Genomic DNA, 18,850 nt, shown 5'->3' with positions numbered 1-18,850 from the left:
AGAGGGTTGGGGGGCGGGGGTGTTTTATTACAAAAAGGTAATCCATCCCCAGTAATTTGGATCTTTGTGACTGGCTTGAAAAGACAGATGACCTGGGCCTGCCAAAATTTCCCTTTCTTTAGAATGTGGGGTTGGGTGGTCAGCCTCAGGCAGGACAGAGGATGCTGTGAAACATAGCCACATCCCTCCCAAAAGATCTGGATGAGCCTCTGCAGCATGGTTATACAGTGGGGATGTGGACAGGCTGAGGTGACCCCCAGGTAAATATGAGGAAGGATGGACAGAGGGACCCCTGACAGAAACCTGATGCTCCGAGAGGAAGCTGTGTCTGGTCCTGTGTCCTTAAGTCCTGGCTGCCATGGCTATTTCCAGACTTTCATAGTATTCTCTGTTAAAAGGTCCATTAAGGCAGGGCTAGGCCGAGAGGTGGGCAGTGATTCCCTGCGTCAGGCCTGGGGTCCTAAAAATGGGTTATCTCAATTTCCCACGGGCTTTTCCTGTTGTTCAACAAATGTCCCGGAGAAGAAAGCTGGGAGCTGTTGGGTTGTTGTTGTGGTGGTCATTGTTGTCATTGTTGTTTGTTTGTTTTTTGAGACAGGGTTTCTCTGTGTAGCCTTGACTATTCTGGACTTGCTTTGTAGACCACCAGGCTGGCCTCAAACTCACAGCGATCCACCTGCCTCTGCCTCCCAAGTGCTGGGATTAAAGGTGTGCGCCACCACTGCCCAGGTGGGAACTGTTGGTTTTTTGATGCAACAACTTTCCTCAGCCTTTTCTCTAATAACAACCTCTGTCTCTGCAGTGCTCAAGGATCAGCACGTGCTGAGACTGACTCAACTCATTCCCTGGCCCAACTCATCCAGGACTGAGTGTATTGCCCCCTTCTGGGCAGTCGTATGGATGCTGAGAGACTTGTTTTGTATTTTGAATTAGTGTCTATCTATGTAGTCCTTCCTGACCGTCCTGGAACTCCTATGTACACCAGGCTGGTCTCAAACTCACAGGCATCCTCCTGCCTCTGTCCTCTAAGTGCTGGGGTTAAAGGCATGCGCTACTATGCCCAGCTAACCTCTTGGGGTTTTAGCCTTGGCTAGTGTGAGCCAGAGATCCCTCGTTCCCTGTGGCAGATGAAAGAATACAGACAAGCCTGTCTCCGTCAAAGACGTTAGAGAGGGGGAAGGGAGGGAGGAAGAGCAGGTGGTGGGAAAGGGTGCCACGCTGAGCCTCCACATCCAGTGGGACCTGAACGTCTAATTATGTGAGCCAGAACGCCTTGTTTGTGGAAGTGTGTTTAACTCGTCTTTTTGTTCATGTGTTCTTTCTGTTGTTTGGAGACTTACACTGTAACTAAAGCTGTCCTAGAACTCACTCTGTAGCCAAAGCTGGCCTCACACTCAAGACAATCCTCTTGCCTCAGACCCCTGAGTACTGAGACTGCAGGGGATACTTCATGCCCTGTGCCCTGTACACCTTACAGCAGAGGTCCTACCCAATTCATGACTCTCTACTCATCCGACAGGACTAGGTGTCTGTCCCATGCCATCAAAGAATCCTGCTCTGACTTATGTTCGGTTCCTTCCAGAGCTTTGCCTAGACCCTGTGAGAAGAGTTAGAGGACTGATCCTCAACTGTCCTTTGGACCCTCTCGGTTTCTGAGGATCCCTCTGGGTTGCGCGGTTCTCCCTAAGGGCTGGCTGTGGGGGTTCTCTGGCTTTGCCTTCCTGTGCCCCAGCTGGCACTTTCTCTTGACGTCCTGCACATCTTCAGATGATAAACTACCAACAGACCTTCCAGGGCGGGGGTTCTCAACCTTTCTGATGCTGCGGCCCTTTAATACAGTTCCTCCTGTCGTGGTGGCCCCCTTCCCCCAACCATACCATCATTTTTGTTGCTACTTCATAACTGTAATTTTGCTATTATGAATTATAACGTAAGTATCTGTGTTTTCTAATGATCTTATGCAATCCTATGAAAGGGATGCTAAACACCAAAGAGGTTGAAACCCACAGGTTGAGAACCAGGTTCTATGACATTCACATAACTGATCTGCTCTCCTGGGCATCCTGCCTCAGCAGGCCTGGCCCCACGTTGGCTGGGATCTAGTGGTTCCCACGGCGCGTACGTCACTTCATGTAGCCATCATTCCTCTTGGCTCTTTTTTGTTTTTGTTTTTGTTTTTGTTTTTTGTTTTGTTTTGTTTTTGAGACAGGGTTTCCCTGTGGAGCCCTGGCTGGCCTGGCTGGCCTGAAACCTCTGCCTCCTGAGTGCTGGGATTAAAGGCGTGCGCCACCTCAGACCAGCACTCCCTCTGACCCTTTACTTCCCCCTGTCTCCCCCAGGCAGGACCCTTGGCTTGTTACCCCCTTCACACTCTGATTTCGGTTTGCTCCCAGAGCTGAGAAAGCGCAAGCAGCGCCGGCCTTGACGTCAGCGCCGCTGACTCAGGCCGCCGGTATGACTTTGTGTAGCTGTGACAAGATAGCCACCAGAAACAAGTTAAAAGGTCTTAAGATTTTACTTCGGTTTATAGTTGTTGTTGTTTTTCTCCAGGTCTCAGTCAAGCAAAGCTGGAACAAACACCTGCTGTTTCTGGTTCCACCAAGAGGCAGGGTGTCCTAGTAGAGGGAGCACTCCTCATGTGGACCAGAGGGGCAGGGAAGTTGACTAAGGACACTATATCCACAAGGATGCTCCCCTAGTGACTTTCTTCACCTAGGTCCCTACTTCACATCCACATCATGAGAGAGACTGAAATGTGCCCCGCCTAGCTTCCGGGGAGCCACACAGGAAGGGTCAATCACTTGACAGACCGCGTAGACATGAGGCACTGTTGCTGGGGCATTGTGAGTCTTCACAAAGACCCAAACAAGGGGAGAGGGGAACCAGTGGCCTTTGGCCTATTAGAGTATACGGGCCTGAGAGATGCTAGGGAAGGGACTCAGGGTGGCTCCAGAGCAGGGTGCAGGAGGAAAATGTGAGCTTAAGATGTGAGCTTCTGAGGTCACTGGGTGCCAGATCATGCAGGGCCTTGAGGGATATTTAGCAACAGGTCATAATGCAGGAGAAGCGCCCTTGAAGAGCTGGCGCAATAAGATGTGTGCTTTTAACAGGTCACCCTGGATGCCGGGCGTGGTGGCGCACCCCTTTAATCCCAGCACTCGGGAGGCAGAGGCAGGCAGATCACTGTGAGTTCGAGGCCAGCCTGGCCTACAAAGTGAGTCCAGGACAGCCAAGGGCTACACAGAGAAACCCTGTCTCACAAAACCAGGTAGGTGAGGTGGAAGGCAAGTGAGGTGTATCCACCTGCTTGGGAAGAGATTATGTGAGGGAGTTGACAAGAAGGCCACCCGACCTTTTACGTCTCCAGGCAGCCAGGGGACGGGACTTCCTATCCCTGTGGTGTGGCTTCTACTGGGAGCAGCAACTTCAGGCTGCTGAGCTGCCTCCTGTAGTTCACGGCTACCCTGAGGCAGGTCAGCCGCCTTCCTCTGTCCTAATTACTTCCTGCCAGGAAGATTGCCTTCTCCAGACGTCCTTGAGGAAACCCTTGTAGAAAGCAGTGGAGCGTCTCAGAAGGAAGCCAGCACCTCCACCTGTCGTTGCCACCTCAGCCCCTCTGGCTTGTTGAAGGGACTTTCTGGAAAGAGCCTTTCACTATTTCCTCCATGTTGCTCCTACCACATCTGAGTCAGTTTAGGAGGTCTCCGGGATTTTAGGCCGGGATCCTGTGTATGGTGGAACAGGTTTATACCACAGTGATTCTGACTAGCAGGGCGGGTGAGGCCTGAAATCCATCATGTGCTCTACTTGTTAAGCTGAGCATACCGGTAATGCAGCTTTCTTAGTGTAAAGGGGGGGGGGGGTGTTCTCTCTCTCTCTCTCTCTCTCTCTCTCTCTCTCTCTCTCTCTCTCTCTCTCTCTCACCTCTCCTCCCCTCTCTCTCCTCCCTCCTCCTCTCTCTCTCTCCTCCTCTCGTCCTCTCTCTCTCTCTCTCTCTCTGGTTTTTTGAGACAGGGTTTCTGGGTGTAGCCTTGGCTGTCCTAGACTCACTTTGTAGACCAGGCTGGCCTCGAACTCACGGAGATCTACCTGCCTCTGCCTCCCGAGTGCTGGGATTAAAGGCATGCACCACCACGCCCAGCTGTGTCTCTCTCTTTTCTGTTTGTCTGTCTGTCTCTCTCTGTTGTCTGTCTCTGTCTCTGTCTCTCTCTCACCGGAGTCTCACTAATGAGCTCACTATGAGCACCAAGTTGCTCTCTTAACTCACACAGATCTGCCTACCTCTGCCTCCTGGGTGCTGGGATTAAAGGTGTGCATCACCACACCTCGCCATATTTCTCGAATGAACCCAAGGGCGCTGTTCACTGCTTAGCTGAATGCTTGCTTCTGCTCAGAGGAAAGACTTTTCTTGATTCGCACAGAAACAACATACAGATCATTGCACGGCTTGTTTCCATCAGTTACTTTCCGCTCACGGGATCTCGGGATGCCTTCTACCAGTGTCACCTGCCATCAGCACCCTTCTAGGCATGGCGGGACACTCCCTATAATCTCAGCATCCAGGAGGCTAGAGGGTTAGGAGAGGAGGGCCAGCCTGAGCTACACAGTGGGACCCTGTCTTAACAAACAAATCACAAAGCAACCATTACCCAGAGCTTCAGAGTCCATGACCACAGGCTTGAAATAGAGAGGGGCCCGGTTGTCAGATCTTTCTTCTTGTTTTGTTGTTTAAGATTTGTTATTTACTTTATATATGTGAGTGCTCTATTTACAAGTATGCCTACATGGACAGCAGAGAGCACCAGAGAGAAGAGGGCATCAGATTCCATTATAGAAACTGAGCTCAGGACCTCTGGAAGAACATCCAAGTGTTCTTAACCGCTGAGCCACCTCTCCATATCCAAGCTTTTTTTCTTTTTTAGATATTTTTATTTTTGGAAAAGGACTCATGTATGCCAGGCTGGGCTTGAACTCACTAATATAGCTAGAATGACCTAGAAATCTTGACCCTTCCTCCTGCCTCTTCCTCCCAATTACTCGGATTATGGGCACGTGCCACCACATCCATTTTATGCAGTGCAAAAGATGGCCCCATCCTTTTGTGCATACTGAGCAAATACTCTACCAAGTGAGCTATATTCCCGGCCTGTCCCACATGTCCTGAGTTGTCTGGACCTGGGTTCCTTTGTGATGCTTCTTTGGGTTCCTATGCTGTGTGACTAGAGTCCCTGCCAGACCAAAGATCTAGCTTGGCCCCAACGAGGCTCCAGAGTTGCTCTGTGATCTCCCCTGGCTTCGTCTCCTTTGCCCCACCCTAGCCCCACCCAGCCCAGCTTAGGGAAGAACAGGAGGCCTTGCACAGTCACACCTTTTATTCATTGTCAGTGGGAAAAACACACAGCACATGGCACAGGATTGATCAGTGAAGACGGTTGCTGTGAGCACACACTAAAGGCAGCAAATGTCTGGAGGGGGTAGGGCTACACTGGGGCGCTCATAGTGAGTTGGGATTCACTCCACTTCCCTAGGCTTCCTCACTGCTTAGAAGACCTCGGACCTGGCCAGCCTCCACCAAGCAGAGGGACCCAAGCATCCCGAGAGGCCCTGTCTTACCCCACGCTCTGACAACGCTAAGAAGAAAAAACCCTGAAAAGTCTAGGGGAAGAAAAAAAAAAATCCCATGTTTTTCTGAGACTTTTAAATTGCGCATGTGAATTATTTTCTTCAAGAACAATGAAGGAGCTATGTAAGAAATGTATTCTTAACCCCAAGATGGTTTCTAAAGTCAACAGAAAGCCTCACCCAGGGTGGATCTTCAGGAAATCACTTTTGCCTTAATAAACTTTTGCGTAAAAATATTTACAGTGTCAGCTTACTGCCCTGCCTAGGAAGCTCAACTTGTGATCTCCTTTTCTTCCCTTGCTCCCAATGACCTCCTGCGTAAAATGGATCCTGAGGCTCTGCCGTTGCCAGGGCAGAAAAGAACCAGTGCCTTTGCTAATGGGCTTGGTTTTCTCCTAATTTTAAAGGTATGTCAGTAATGACGCAGCTGCATAGACTGCAGTGAGCACCCGAAGTGGCCTACGCTGATGATTTTCAGGGGGTGAGAAAGAGGGGGCTCATCGCTTAGCCAGAATGGATGACTGAGGCTAGCAGGCATGAGGAGGCTGAACCTGGAGCTACCAGAGCCACAGAACTTTTGTTAGGAGGATACGGAACCTCAAAGGACACCTTGATACAGCAGTGTTCTAACTGCCTGTACGTTTTCATGTCTGTGCAAGTCACACACAGAGCTCTGCTCATCTTGTGCTCTGTGGTAAGTGTTTCTCAAGCTGGAGGAGAGACTGAAGACCTATCTCTCTTCTCAAGGCAGGGATAGGCGCTCTACCACGCCATCTTCTGGGCACATCAAGCTCTAGACGCCCGAGAGAATGTGGGAGCAGGGCCTAACCTGCCTGTGGCTCCTCCCATCAGCAAGAGGGCAGACTCAGTTTGGGGTCTGTCCAGACACCCTTGGCCTAAGTAGCAAACATTGCCCATGAGTGGATGGCCAGAAGCCTGGAGTGACCAGTCTCATGGGTAGAGAACTTGCCTACCAGCTTTGGAAGAACAAAAGCAATTCTCTTAAGAAGGAAAATCGTGGGGAAGACAATTCAAGATGCTTCCAGGATTTGGTTAGCAGCCCCCCCAAGGACTGCACTGGTCCATGAATAGCAGCCCAGAAGCAGAAAAGAAGATGCTTGAAAATGGAGAGACCTCAAGCTCCTCCTCCTTTTTGGAAGACCATAGCCTCAGAAACTTCTTGACAGGAAGCTTCTGAAAGGCAAAAGTCAATTTGTCCTGTGGTCAACATCAGGACAAACCAGACATGGAAGTGAATGGGGCAGAGGAGAGTCTTTTACAGAGAGCCCTACGTTCAAGTCTTGGCATCATGCGTCTCCTGACTGCTTACTCTCATGCAAGAGACCTCCCCACCCTCAACCCTTAACCTTGGCTTCCAAGCCTGGGCAAAGGTACTGAAAACCCCTATCTCACTGGGCCATGGAGACAAAATGAGACGCCTTTGAACGCCAAGAGATTCGGTGTCATTGTCAGTTAGGACAGATTAAATATCTGCAGGGAGGGGAGAGACGAAGTTTTTCGCCAGAAGATTCTGGTCCCAGCTGAGCTAAGCTGCTGAGCATTTATGCATCTAGGGTGCTGATGACAGCACAAGACATACTTTTAACAGGCAGCCTCGTGAGAGCTATGGAAAATCCCCATGGAGCACCACTAGATAAACACCTGCTAGCATCACTTGAGGCTATGAATCCCTCAGCCTCACCACATGACCTGAACAAGCAGGACAGAAAGAAGGTGGCCTGCTACGTCTGACTGCCACAAGAAGGAAGGTCTGACAAAATTCTGGACCACAGGTCTGAATCTCCAAAAATTTCTACCAGCGTGGAGGTGAGCACTTGGAAGTAATTGGCAAATAGCATGTCTCCTACAGGGTAACCTCCACCACCACACGCCCCCGGCTGGCTTCACAAGCGCTCTCTACTCCTACCCTGGCTGACAGCATCTCTGTACTAGACTGTTTCCACAGCAGTTCAAGAGGAAGCCAACTGTCACTGCGCATCACCGCTAACTTCTGATCACAAGCGCAGGTGGAAGTAAAGTGAAGAACTGGAGGAACAGAGATGGATTTTTCTGGAAGGCATGCAGCAAAATAGTTAACTCACAGACCCTGAAAATCAGAAAGCAAAGCTGGTGAGCTTGGAAGGTGACGGATTCAACTTCCTGGCAGAACTAGGATGGAGGGGTTAGGGAAAGCCTTTTGTATGGAGTATGCCCAGCACATTTTTAGGCATTTGGTCCATAAATGCAGCCCAGAAGCCTGAACAGTGACCCGGATGATCCTTTTCTTCTAGCTCCTTCCATCTGAGGCTGTGAAGGAACGAGCCAATCCCTGGAACCAACCCAAACTCAGAAACAAGCTCCTGAGAAGCGGGGTTTGAACTGCTCTTGTTCTCGGTAAGCTTTTCATCTCTGATGCCAGCACCCAAAGTGTGTGACAGAAAGTCACTTGTGAAACTGAAAAAAAGGGTAATAAAAGGAAGTAGCAGAAGCAGCAGGAGCTGGTGGTGGTGAGAGAGCAGCTTCTCCGAGTCTGGTGGTAGCCCCACCCTTCTGCCTAAACATTTTCCCCCTTGAACATTATCTTTTGTATATTCACTTAAATCGTTTTTTTATAAGAAACCAAGTAATATAGAGTATGTTTTAATAGTCTAATAAAGTGATCTTTAGCTCTTTGAAAGGGCACTAAAAAAATAAATATTACACAAATTTTATTTTTCTTAAAACTTCCACCCATGAGGCACGCCGACCTCCACAGACTTTCCACTCCATCTTTCTGTAGCTAACTGGAGGACACACTAGTTCTGACAACTTGCCAGCTGTCTCACAGCCTCATCTCAGTTGTGTTCCACATCCCTGTCTGAGATCGAAACCCTTGGAAATCGTCTCATTACCCTGTGAACTTCCAGAGGGCATGGGATGTGCTTTTGTAAACAACCATATTCTTAGCACCTTTAGGTGCCTGGCATTGAATGAGTGCTCAACACGCATTAGCTGAAGAAAGGACCCAGTGAACATTCTAAAGGCCGGGGGCCAGAGGAGCCAGGTAGGGTCAAAGGGGCAGAGCAGAGGAATCTGTAAAGGACAGACCCAGCTTGGCCCTCTCTGACTGGGGGCCTGTGAGACCACACTGTTTACTTAGGCATCACCCTGGGAACAACAGGATTGCAAAGAAAGTCCTCAGCCCCTCCTTAACCTCGCCTTTTGGGTCAAAAGCCAACTCTCCTAAGCCCAAAGGATGTTGGTTCTAGTCCCAGGCTAGAGGTGGAGCTAGTGACAGGCTATCTGAGGACAGGCTCCTTGAGGAGACCTGTCTCTTCTGCAGGATGAGGTGGTCCCTCACGGAACTCGACTTCGAAGAGAAAGGCTTGGGCAGAGGAGAGGGTGAGCTAGAGAGTGAGGCTGGAATGCCCCTCCCCCTGGGGATGGGCCAGCAGAGAGGACATCACATTGGGAGGTGCCATGCCTGTCCTGGCCAGGGGCCCCGCCCCTCACCAGCCTCTACTTCTGCATGTCACACTGTAGCAGCAACACAATGGACGGGTCGCTCTTGGCTGCCTCCTTGAACTCCTCCAGTGTGATCTGGTCGTCTTTATCCTGGTCCATCTTCTTGAAGATCTTGTCCACACGCTGCTGGGGTGTGAGCCCATCCTGGTTCATACGCATCATGATCACGGTGCCCACCATCTTATAGATAGCCTGACCGAATAAAGATGGAGGCGTGAATGCCCAGTTGGCAGGGAGGGCTGAGGATAAATAAAAGGGATCTGGGGGTGGGCTGAGAGGCTCCTGGAGGAAGGCAAGACACTCGAAGGAGACATGTGGCCATTAAGGCTGGCTTTTTAGGGCTGCAGGCCTAATGACCTGAATTTGAACCCACATAACGATGGAAGGAAAGAACTCCACAAAGCTGTTCTCACACATACACTGTGATAATGCACCCCTCCCCATCATGTACCACCACCAACACACACACACACACACACACAAACACACACATGCACACACACACGCGCACACACACAAATCATGTAACTCTAAGTGACCTAGAACTTGTTGTGGAGACAAGGCTAGCTTTGAACTCACTATGTACAACATGCCAGCTTTGAATTCACAGGGATCTACATGCCTCTGCCTACTGAGTGCTGGGACTAAAGGCATGCACTATCACACCCAATCAATATTTAAATCAAGTCAGGGATGGTGGTGCATACCTTTAATCCCAGCACTCAGCGAGGCAGAGGCAGGCGAGTTTCTATGAACCCGAGGCCAGTCTGGTCTACAAAGAGAGTCCAGGATAGCCAGGGCTACACAAAGAAACCTTGTCTCGAAAAACCAAACAAACTAAATAAATGAAAATTTAAAACAAAATAACAGAGCTGAGCATGGTGGCGCACACCTTTAATCCCAGCACTCCAGAGGCAGAGGCAAGTGGATCGCTGTGAGTTTGAGGCCAGCCTGGTCTACAAAGCAAGTCCAGGACAGCTAAGGATACACAAAGAAACCCTGTCTTGAAAAACCAAAAATAAAATAAAATAAGACAAAATAACAACAAAAAAGGCTGTCTCCCTAATGAGCACCTTAAATGAAATCGTGCCCCAAACACAACTCTTTAACACACTCCCCACCTGTTGTGTCTCTGGAATTCTCTGTCGCAACAAGTAAGGGCTTCATTCTGCCAGACTTAAAAATAAACAAAAGCCAGCACTCGGGAGGCAGAAGCAGGTGGATCCCTATGAGTTGGAGGCTAACCTGGTCTACAAAGGGAGTCCAGGGACAGCCAAGGCTACGCACAGAGAAACTCTGTCTCAAACAAAAACCCAAACCAAACAAACAAAACCCTCAAGTCGCTCTTTGAGACAACATTTCGTCTGTAGCCCAGGCTGGCTTGGAACTCATTCTGTTGCACAGCCTAGCATTGAACTCACACCCTTCTGCCTTAGCTTCCTGAGTCCTGGGATTACAGGAGTGTGCCACCATGCTGAGTTCTCTTCCCTCCTCCCCCCACACATACACCCAGTCCTTCAGCAAAACACGTCAACCCTAACTCTGTAACAGACCCTATGTCGACTTGCTTTCTACCATTTCGACCACTCATGTGCGAAGGCAGCCTCCGCCAGCTCCTCACTGGATCTCTGTGGAATCTCTTCACTGCTCTCTCTGTCTCTGCTGTCCCCCCTGGCTCCCCTCTCATCATCAAACTCAGATTACCTTCAAGGCCTCCACCCTAGCCTGAGCCACTGCTGGGACTCCCGGCTCCCTCAGACCATTTTCCCAGCATCCTCTTCTCCCCTCACATCTCCACTATTGCCCTGGCCTCCTACCACACTGTGAGCCATTCACACAGAGCTGCACCTGCACGAGCGGCTCACTCTACAGACTTCAGAATCAGCCCCTCCCCACTGCCCTCCACCACTCTCCCGTTTGCTTAACTTTTCCATACCATTCACTGCCTGGCATGACCCAGATTTATTTACTGATTTACTATGGGGGGAGGGAAGACGTGTGTGTGTGTGTGTGTGTGTGTGTGTGTGTGTGTGTGTGTGTATGTGCATGCATGCACACACCAGAGCAAGGACTGAGGTCAGAGGACAAGTAGGAATTGGTTCTTTCCTTCCATTGGGGTCCCAGAGTCAAACTTGGGGACTAAGACTTGGCAGCAAGCATCGTAACATGCTGAGCCATCTCTCCAGACCTCAGTACTTATTTTTTTGAAAAGCCAAATGAATTAGCTTGGCTACCCTAGACTTGATTCATCGCTGGCTGCCACATGCTACCTTTTGTTCACCTGGGGAAATGGGGTATCACCGCAGGTTAAACTTTACACAAGGGGCCCGAAGAACTGTGATGGGGGAATGTTGGGGAGCAGCGAGGGGACTCCGGAGGCTCAAAGACATTGGACGCCCCGACCTGGCCCTGCCTCACCTCAATGATCTCCAGCATCTCCAGGCGAGTGATGCGCCCATCGCCGTCCAGGTCATACATTTCAAACGCCCAGTTGAGCTTCTGCTCGAAGCTGCCCCGGGAGGTGACCGAGAGGGCGCAGATGAACTCCCGGAAGTCGATGGTGCCGTCACCGTTCTTGTCGAATGTGCGGAAGGCATGCTGCGCAAACTTGGAGGCGTCTCCATACGGGAAGAACTGAGGCAGGGGTGCGGGTTATTGAGGCGCAGCGACAACCCCACTCTCCCTGCCTACCCCAACCTGCTGAGTTTCCAGCAGCTTTCAGGTCCCCAGTACCCATCCCCGCCCCTACCCCGCCACACCCTCACCTTGATGTAGAGTTGCTGAAACTCTTCCAGGTTGAGGATGCCGCTGGGGCAGTCCTTCAGGAAACCCTTATACCACTGCTTTAGCTCGTGCTCGCTGAACTCCGTGTTCTGGACCAGGTCTTCCAGCACCTCGGGGGCCAGTTTGCTGTTGTTCTTCCCCATGGTGGGCCTGGAACACCGAGATCTCCCTCAACGTGGCCCAGGCTAGGACTTCACCTAGGCGAGGTGACTCTCCACTCTTCGCCCGACTGGGACCCTTCCTCACACTCCACATGCCATAAGGAGCCCTTCTTCTGAAAGCCAGTATCCCTCCTTCCACAACGGGGTCCCTCACTTCCATGGCCACCCACCTTCCTGCGATGTGTTCAGCCTTCAACTCACCCTTTCTCATAGAGAGCCTATTTTACTGGGGAGTGGTCTTTCCCCGCCCACAACAGGACTTCCTCTCCTCTCACAACAACACCCTGTACCCCAGAGCAGACCTCTCCTGTAAGGACATGTACAGCCTTTCCAGGTGGCAGCTGATCCCCTAGTGATTTGTGGTGGAGTACAGCCCAATCTTCATCCCGGCCTCCCCCAAAGCCTCAACTTCCTGCTAGTAAGGGCCCTCCCTCCTGGGTAGGGTAGGCTCCCCTCCTATCAATGTCCCCCAGGAACCATTTCCCAAGTTCTTCCTCCAGGCCTTCCTGGGAGCCCCACACAGGAAGCATCTCTCCTTCCTTCCAGTGTACAATACAAGTCCTAGCCTGGAGCAGTGATGGCCCTGATTACACTTTGCTTTTCATTAACCCATTCACTCCTGAGCAGTTGTTGAGGGGCGGGGTTTGACATGAAGATAAAGCTAAGACAAGCCAGGCACCAGTAGCTCAGAAGAAGTTTCTAGAGATAGATGACTGCCTACTAAGGGCCTTCAACCCATGCCAACCTGGAGGCGTTAGAGCAAGGGTTTGCAAAGCCAACACTCATTCCATAACAACAGGATGCTTACAACATGCCAAGCCTGGAAATCCAGAAATTTTTGAAAATTTCCTTTGGCTGCAATGTATAAAATGACCTGAAGGTGGAGCTGCAAAGATGGCTTAGTGGTTAAGAACACTTGCTGCACTTCCAGAGGACCCAAGCTCGGTTTTAGGCACCCATGTCAAGTGTCTCACAACCATGTCTCGCTCCAGCTCCAGGGCATCTGACATCCCTGGCCTCCAAGGGCACCTGCACTCATGTGTACATGCCCACAGGCAGAAACACACATCATTACAAATAATAAGGACAGATCTCTAATTAAAAAAAAAAAAAATGGCTTGGTTGGGCGTGGTGGTTGGGCGTGGTGGTTGGGCGTGATGGCGCATGCCTTCAATCCCAGCACTTGGGAGGCAGAGGCAGGTGGATCGCTGTTAGTTCGAGGACAGCCTGGTCTACAAAGCGAGTCCAGGACAGCCAAGGCTACACAGAGAGATCCTGTCTTGGGGGGAAAAAAGATGGCTTGAAGTGAAAAGGGGCAAGAAGACAGGGAAGGGCTTGGCATACAGTTCAAATGGAGAGATCTGGATGGATTGAAAGGTACTGAGGGGCACTGGTAGCTCTTGCTGACTGCATTTAGGACTGAGACCAACACAGAAATCAAGGCATGTGGCCCCCAGGCTGGTTACAGGATATCTCTGGACCTCAGGATCCCAGCCCCCTCTTGCCATGAGAACAAGGGGAGCAGGCAGTGTACGTGGCAACACCCTTCCCTCGCTGCTAACCTCCCAGCCTCAGAAGACGAAGGAGGTGGGGAGCATGCTATCTTTGGGAGCTTGGACCTGCATCAAGGCTAGAGTCAAGGGTGCCTCTCGACCACCTACTGGCAGAAGTGAGGGGCCATCCTCAGCTGCTCCCTCCCCCAAAGACTGTGTAAGCTCAAGGCATACCTAAGGAAGCAAAGGTGTCTAATGGGGGAGGCAGAACCTTTTCCCGTGGCTCTTGTAGGCTGTGCCTGAGTGTCTGCACGAGGGGCTGGGTCTATGTGTAGGAGGGTGTCAATGTATGAGGCTGCAAATCTGTCAGAGCACACGCATCTCTATGTATCATGGTATCTGTGTGGTCCTCACCTTCTGCTCCTTTCTTTTCACTCCCGCGCTACCTTCCTCACCTTCTGTCTTCAGTGCCCTTACCTACGCCTAGCTCTTGGCCCTAGACCCAGTAAGGACCGGAAAACATCTCCTCATTTTTCTTAAGGTTGTCAGAAAGGCAAAGTAGGCAGCACCCTTTGAGATTACCCCTCCCCCCTTACTTTAGTAAAAACAAGACAAAATTGAGAGAGAGAGAGAGAGAGAGAGAGAGAGAGAGAGAGAGAGAGAGAGAGAGAGGGGTGGGTTGGGTGGGAGTGGCAGTCGGAGGGGTTCCAGTGAGCATCCAGGCTGAGTCTACACCACCTGCTTGAGCCATCCTCTCTACATTGTGGCTGTTCTTTCTCAACATAGACCTTCTCCATCCCTATATGCCTTTTGGGAAAAACAGCTCTGATCCTGAGGTCTCTGTGGGATCACGTTTGCCTGAGCTGCAGCCCATAGTCTATGATGGGCAGAAACTATGTCCATCCTAGTGGGTTGCCCCATAAGCACCTCAGCCTCAGCCAGATTTGCCTTCAACTTGAACAACTGTTTTTCTCCACCCCCCGCCCCTCCTCTCTCTCTTTCACCCCTGGGGTTTAAGGAGAAGGGAAAAGACCCTATGGTCTGTTTCAGACTTCTCCCTTTTCTTCGGGTCCGGCTTGCCATCAGGGCTGTGGTGGCCCATGCTCACAGGGTTTACCTGCACCACAGGAAGGGCCCTCTGTCGACACCTCTATTCCACGGGATGATTTCTCCTAGTTATGACGTAGGGCATTGGTGACCCTCCGAAACTCCAGGATCTTCTAGAATCTCATCTCAAGGTTAGGGTAGAGATAGCCATTCACACAGTCATGGCTAGGGCCTCAGAAACTCAAAAATCACCTAGAATTTTGTTTCAGGCTGCCCACTTGCTCATTTTTAGCCTCCACGGCTCCACCCATCACCACAGGCACTCGCCTGAGCCAGGCATCTTTCAGCTAGATCCCACCTCACTTATGTGCTTAAATAGTTTCTCTGCTTTTCTCCCTTCTCAGGGCAGGAGGGAGCCTTCTGCAAGCCATTCCTTCACTGGAACCTTCTTTAAAGATTTAGTTATTATTATGTATACATTATAGATGGTTGTGAGCCACCATGTGGTTGCTGGGAATTGAACTCAGGACCTCTGGAAGCACAGTCAGTGCTCTTAACCACTGAGCCATCTCTCTAGCCCCATTGGAGCCTTCTTTACAATCAGCCCTCTCAAGACAGGCAGTGGTCAGACAGCAGTGTGGGGGGCTCAGCACTGTGGGCACAGGCAGACCTTGTGAGGCTATGGTGTGGAACCCTCATACAGATACCGCCCCTGACCCTTAGCTAATGAGCTGGGACTCCAAGGGAGGCTGGTGTATTGTCTGAAACAGGGAGAGTTCCCACGTCTTTCTGCTCAACAGTAAGCTTTCCCCCCCTTCCAACAGGACTTATACTATTTCTGGGCATGTTAGACAAGGAAAGGGGTGCCTTTTTTCTTTTTTTTTCTTTTTTTTTTTTCTTTTTTTATTTTTTTTTGGGGGGGGTGCCTTTTTTCTTTTTCTTTTCTTTTTTTGTTTTGTTTTGTTTTGTTTTGTTTTTTGAGACAGTTTCTCTGTGTAGCCTTGGCTGTCCTGGACTCTCTTTGTAGATCAGGCTGGCCTCGAACTCACAGAGATCCGCCTGCCTCTGCCTCCCTAGTGCTGGGATTAAAGGCGTGCGCCACCATGCCCAGTTTTTCCTACTGTTTTTAAATCTGTCTTCTGGAAGCTTTCTCTCTGAACACCCTGCAGAAACTTGAAGGCAGGGTCTAGGATGTAATCATGCTCAGTGACTGTCACTTAGATTATGAGAGAAGAGTAACATCCCTTCCTCTTAGTACCATGTCGCATTGTTTTGTTTATATCTGTGATCTCCTATCAAGCCTACTTCAGAGACATGGAAGCCAGAGTCAGGGAAAGGAAAGGTTCACCCGAGGTCAACTGGAGCCCATCAGCTGCAAAGCAAAGACCAGAGCCTAGCTGGGGGCGTGTCCTGTTGGACTGGTGGCTTCTGGAAGGCTGTTGTCCGCTTTAGAAGGTACTCCTTGCTCAAAACCTCTGCCCCTCTGTGCTTAAGAGGTTTTTTTCTAGAGGGTCCAGGGTTAGGGTTCAACTGGAGAGGTGGCAGTGAAGGTAGGAGGGACTGAAGGAGGCAATAATCCCACACCCCCGCCTAGCTTCAGAGGAGCTGGTGCTGAGGCGGTTGCCATGGTGACAACAGCTCCCTGGTCAGGAGATTTTCTCTTTCCCTCTCCTCCCTTTGCTCTTCTTTAGTAGCAGCAATGGCAGTTAACACCCAGGTCTTGTTCCCCACCCCCCTTCATAATAAGAGGCAAAAGTGACACATGCAAGGTGAGCTGTGATGGCCACCTCCAATTTGGAGCTCTCATGTTAGGGTGGTCTCATGGTCCCGAAAAGCCCCCTAAGGCGAATGAGCCTACGATGTGTAGGAGGGACTCGCCTGTACCTAGGCCAGAGAGAAAAAGACGTCCTTACAGTGATGGCTGGGGCCTCTCAAGTCTCCTCTGAGAAACACCCTAATGGTTTTCGCAGGACTTTGTTTTTCTATAATCACCTGTGGAGCCAGAATATGCCAGAGTTCAAAGGTTGAACAAGACCGTCTCATCTAACCACCCTCTCTCTGCCTTGCTGTTTTCCTCATCCCCTGAAGAATCTGAGAGGGAAACGATGTGACTAAAGTCAAGCAGCGACAGAGGCAAAGACAAGGTTTACACCAGACTCAGCTTCCACAGTCAGACTTAGGGAGAGGAGAAAATGAGTCCGTGTGGATCTTTGACCTTGTCTCTAGATATAGGAAGCTAAAAGAGGGAGCAAGTGGGCACAAAAAGGGCAGAGAAGAACCAATTACAAAGAAAGGACTCAGTGCATTTGGGTGTGAGGGGTGATGAGGTATAGAGAGATTGGAGCTATGGGGTGGTCTCCTGGGGGGAGCATCCCTGCTTCATTCTCCAGACAAGATAAAAGATGCAGAATATGGGGTCTCTGTCTAGCTTGGGGGCTACTAGAGGGGAGCTGCTGAAAGTGCTTGGGGTAGGACAGAGGGGGTGCTGGGGGGGGTGTCTTCACCCTTCCCCTAGGTATGCTGTGAGCTGTCAGCATAAGGGGCAGAGAGTGTGATCAGAGACTGTTTTTGCTATGGAGGTCTCTTTGGGAACAGGACCCTGATGGGTGAATGACAGTGAACTGTTGTTATGGGTGTGGGCTACCTCCAGGTACAGGTTTCCATGAGGCTTTCGATGGGGCTTGGTAAGCTATCGTCTCCAGAGGAAGTAGGGTGACAGGAGCCTCACCTCCAGCATCAGTGACAGCACACCTCCAGGTGTGTGTGTATGTGTGTGTGGTGTGTGTGTGTGTGTGTGCGTGCGTGTGCGTTTGCACTGGGGACAGAGCAAAGGTTATTCTTACCTGAGCTGGGGGGTAAGAAAGTAACCGTACCTCCTTCCTTGAATTAGGGACCCGGCTTGAAGTGAAAGTCCCTTGCCCAAGGCGGGCTCTCCAGATAGCTGTCCACCTATGACAGACCCAGGGTCAGGAAGATGGATCAGAGCAGATGAGGATGGGAGGGGAAACGCGGAGGAGGAGAGGCTCAAGGCCTCCGCCCCAACGGGTTGCTCCGAGGGCCCGGCCCTATCCGCATTACCTGAGGCCGCTTGCTCGCCGAGTCGTTGGAAGGCTCCGAGCCTGGGCGGCCGCGGGGACTAGGCAGGCTAGCAGGCGGACGCTGGGCTCTCTAAGGTCCGCGTCGGAGCCTCCTCCCCAGCTCTTGTATCACTATGCGCTTCTCGAAGACGACACGATTTGCATAAGGGCCGCCCCCTCTCAGGAACCTTGCATATCGATTGGTTCAGCTGGCACCGAGTGACAGGCGGGGTTTCAGGTGGGGATGGGGTGGCCTGTGAGTCTGGGCCACTACAAGAGCGCGCCCCGCCCGCCTGTCCGCGCTGACCTTCCCTGAGTCGCCAGGATTGTAGAAGGCTGTACCCCCATCTGTCCCTCAACCCGGAGGCTCAGAGCCTGGGTTACAGTTTGGAGCGAAAAGTACCGATGATTAAAGTGGATTCGCAAAAACAACCGCACGGTTGCTATGGGAACAGAAGAACCACAGTAGAATCTCTAAGCCTTCTCTTCCTGGGCCCCAGCGGGGGTGGGGGTAGAAGAAAGGGTGATTCATAAGATGCGACCCCGTCCCGTGTCCCGCCCGAAACTGAAAGGGGTCAACGAGGAGCTGCGGAGTGGCAGGGTGGGGGGTGGGAAAAGATGGGGTGGTCAAAAACTCGCACCTTTGCACCAGTGCCCCCACCCACCTACTCCCCTCTCGCCATGAAGCTGAGGGGAGCGCGGATGCAGCAAGAGCTGGGTGGTTGTAGAAGTACCCTCTACCTAGATGCATGAGGGCGTGGGCTCCAGTCAGCCATCCCTACAACCTAAATTCAGAAACTCTTATCGGTCTCTATCCTTATTTCTCGAGGACCCTCCAGAAGACTCGTTGGTTCTCCTACAGAAAGTCTTCTACGTCTCTATCCCCAAGGGCCGCTCCATTCCCCACCCTCCCGCATTCCCGATGGAGTCGGTTCCCAGCCGCCGCCAGTCTCCGGCCTCGGATGTTGACACAAACCGGAGGCGGTTTACACTGAGCGGGTCTGGAAGGTTTCAGGGAGGCAAAAACACCTCCTTCCCGCACTTAGGGGGTCTCCTCACAAGCCCGCCCAGCCGCCGGGGATGTACTGGTGTCTGAGAGATCATAACCCAAGGTGGTGGAAAAGAGCTCTCTAACGCCAAACTCGGGGCGAAAGGAGTGCAG

At 51.3% G+C, this 18,850-nt stretch overlaps 1 protein-coding gene across 1 annotated transcript; it reads right to left on the bottom strand.

Moving 5' to 3' along the window:
* Positions 1–8,694: 8,694 nt before the first annotated feature.
* On the bottom strand, positions 8,695–17,610 carry Hpcal4 (hippocalcin like 4). The gene is made up of 4 exons (XM_051171383.1): positions 17,455–17,610; positions 11,892–12,060; positions 11,545–11,760; positions 8,695–9,318 (listed from the first exon to the last, which is right to left on the bottom strand). The coding sequence occupies exons 2-4, from the start codon at positions 12,051–12,053 to the stop codon at positions 9,121–9,123; spliced, it is 576 nt and encodes a 191-aa protein (XP_051027340.1). The 5' UTR covers positions 12,054–12,060; positions 17,455–17,610; the 3' UTR covers positions 8,695–9,120.
* Positions 17,611–18,850: the final 1,240 nt, after the last annotated feature.

The sequence above is a fragment of the Acomys russatus genome, chromosome 29 (genome assembly GCF_903995435.1).
Source record: "Acomys russatus chromosome 29, mAcoRus1.1, whole genome shotgun sequence".
NCBI lineage: Eukaryota > Metazoa > Chordata > Mammalia > Rodentia > Muridae > Acomys > Acomys russatus.
The sequence above is the reverse complement of the archived record's forward strand: the minus strand, read 5'-3'. Positions and strand labels throughout refer to the sequence as shown.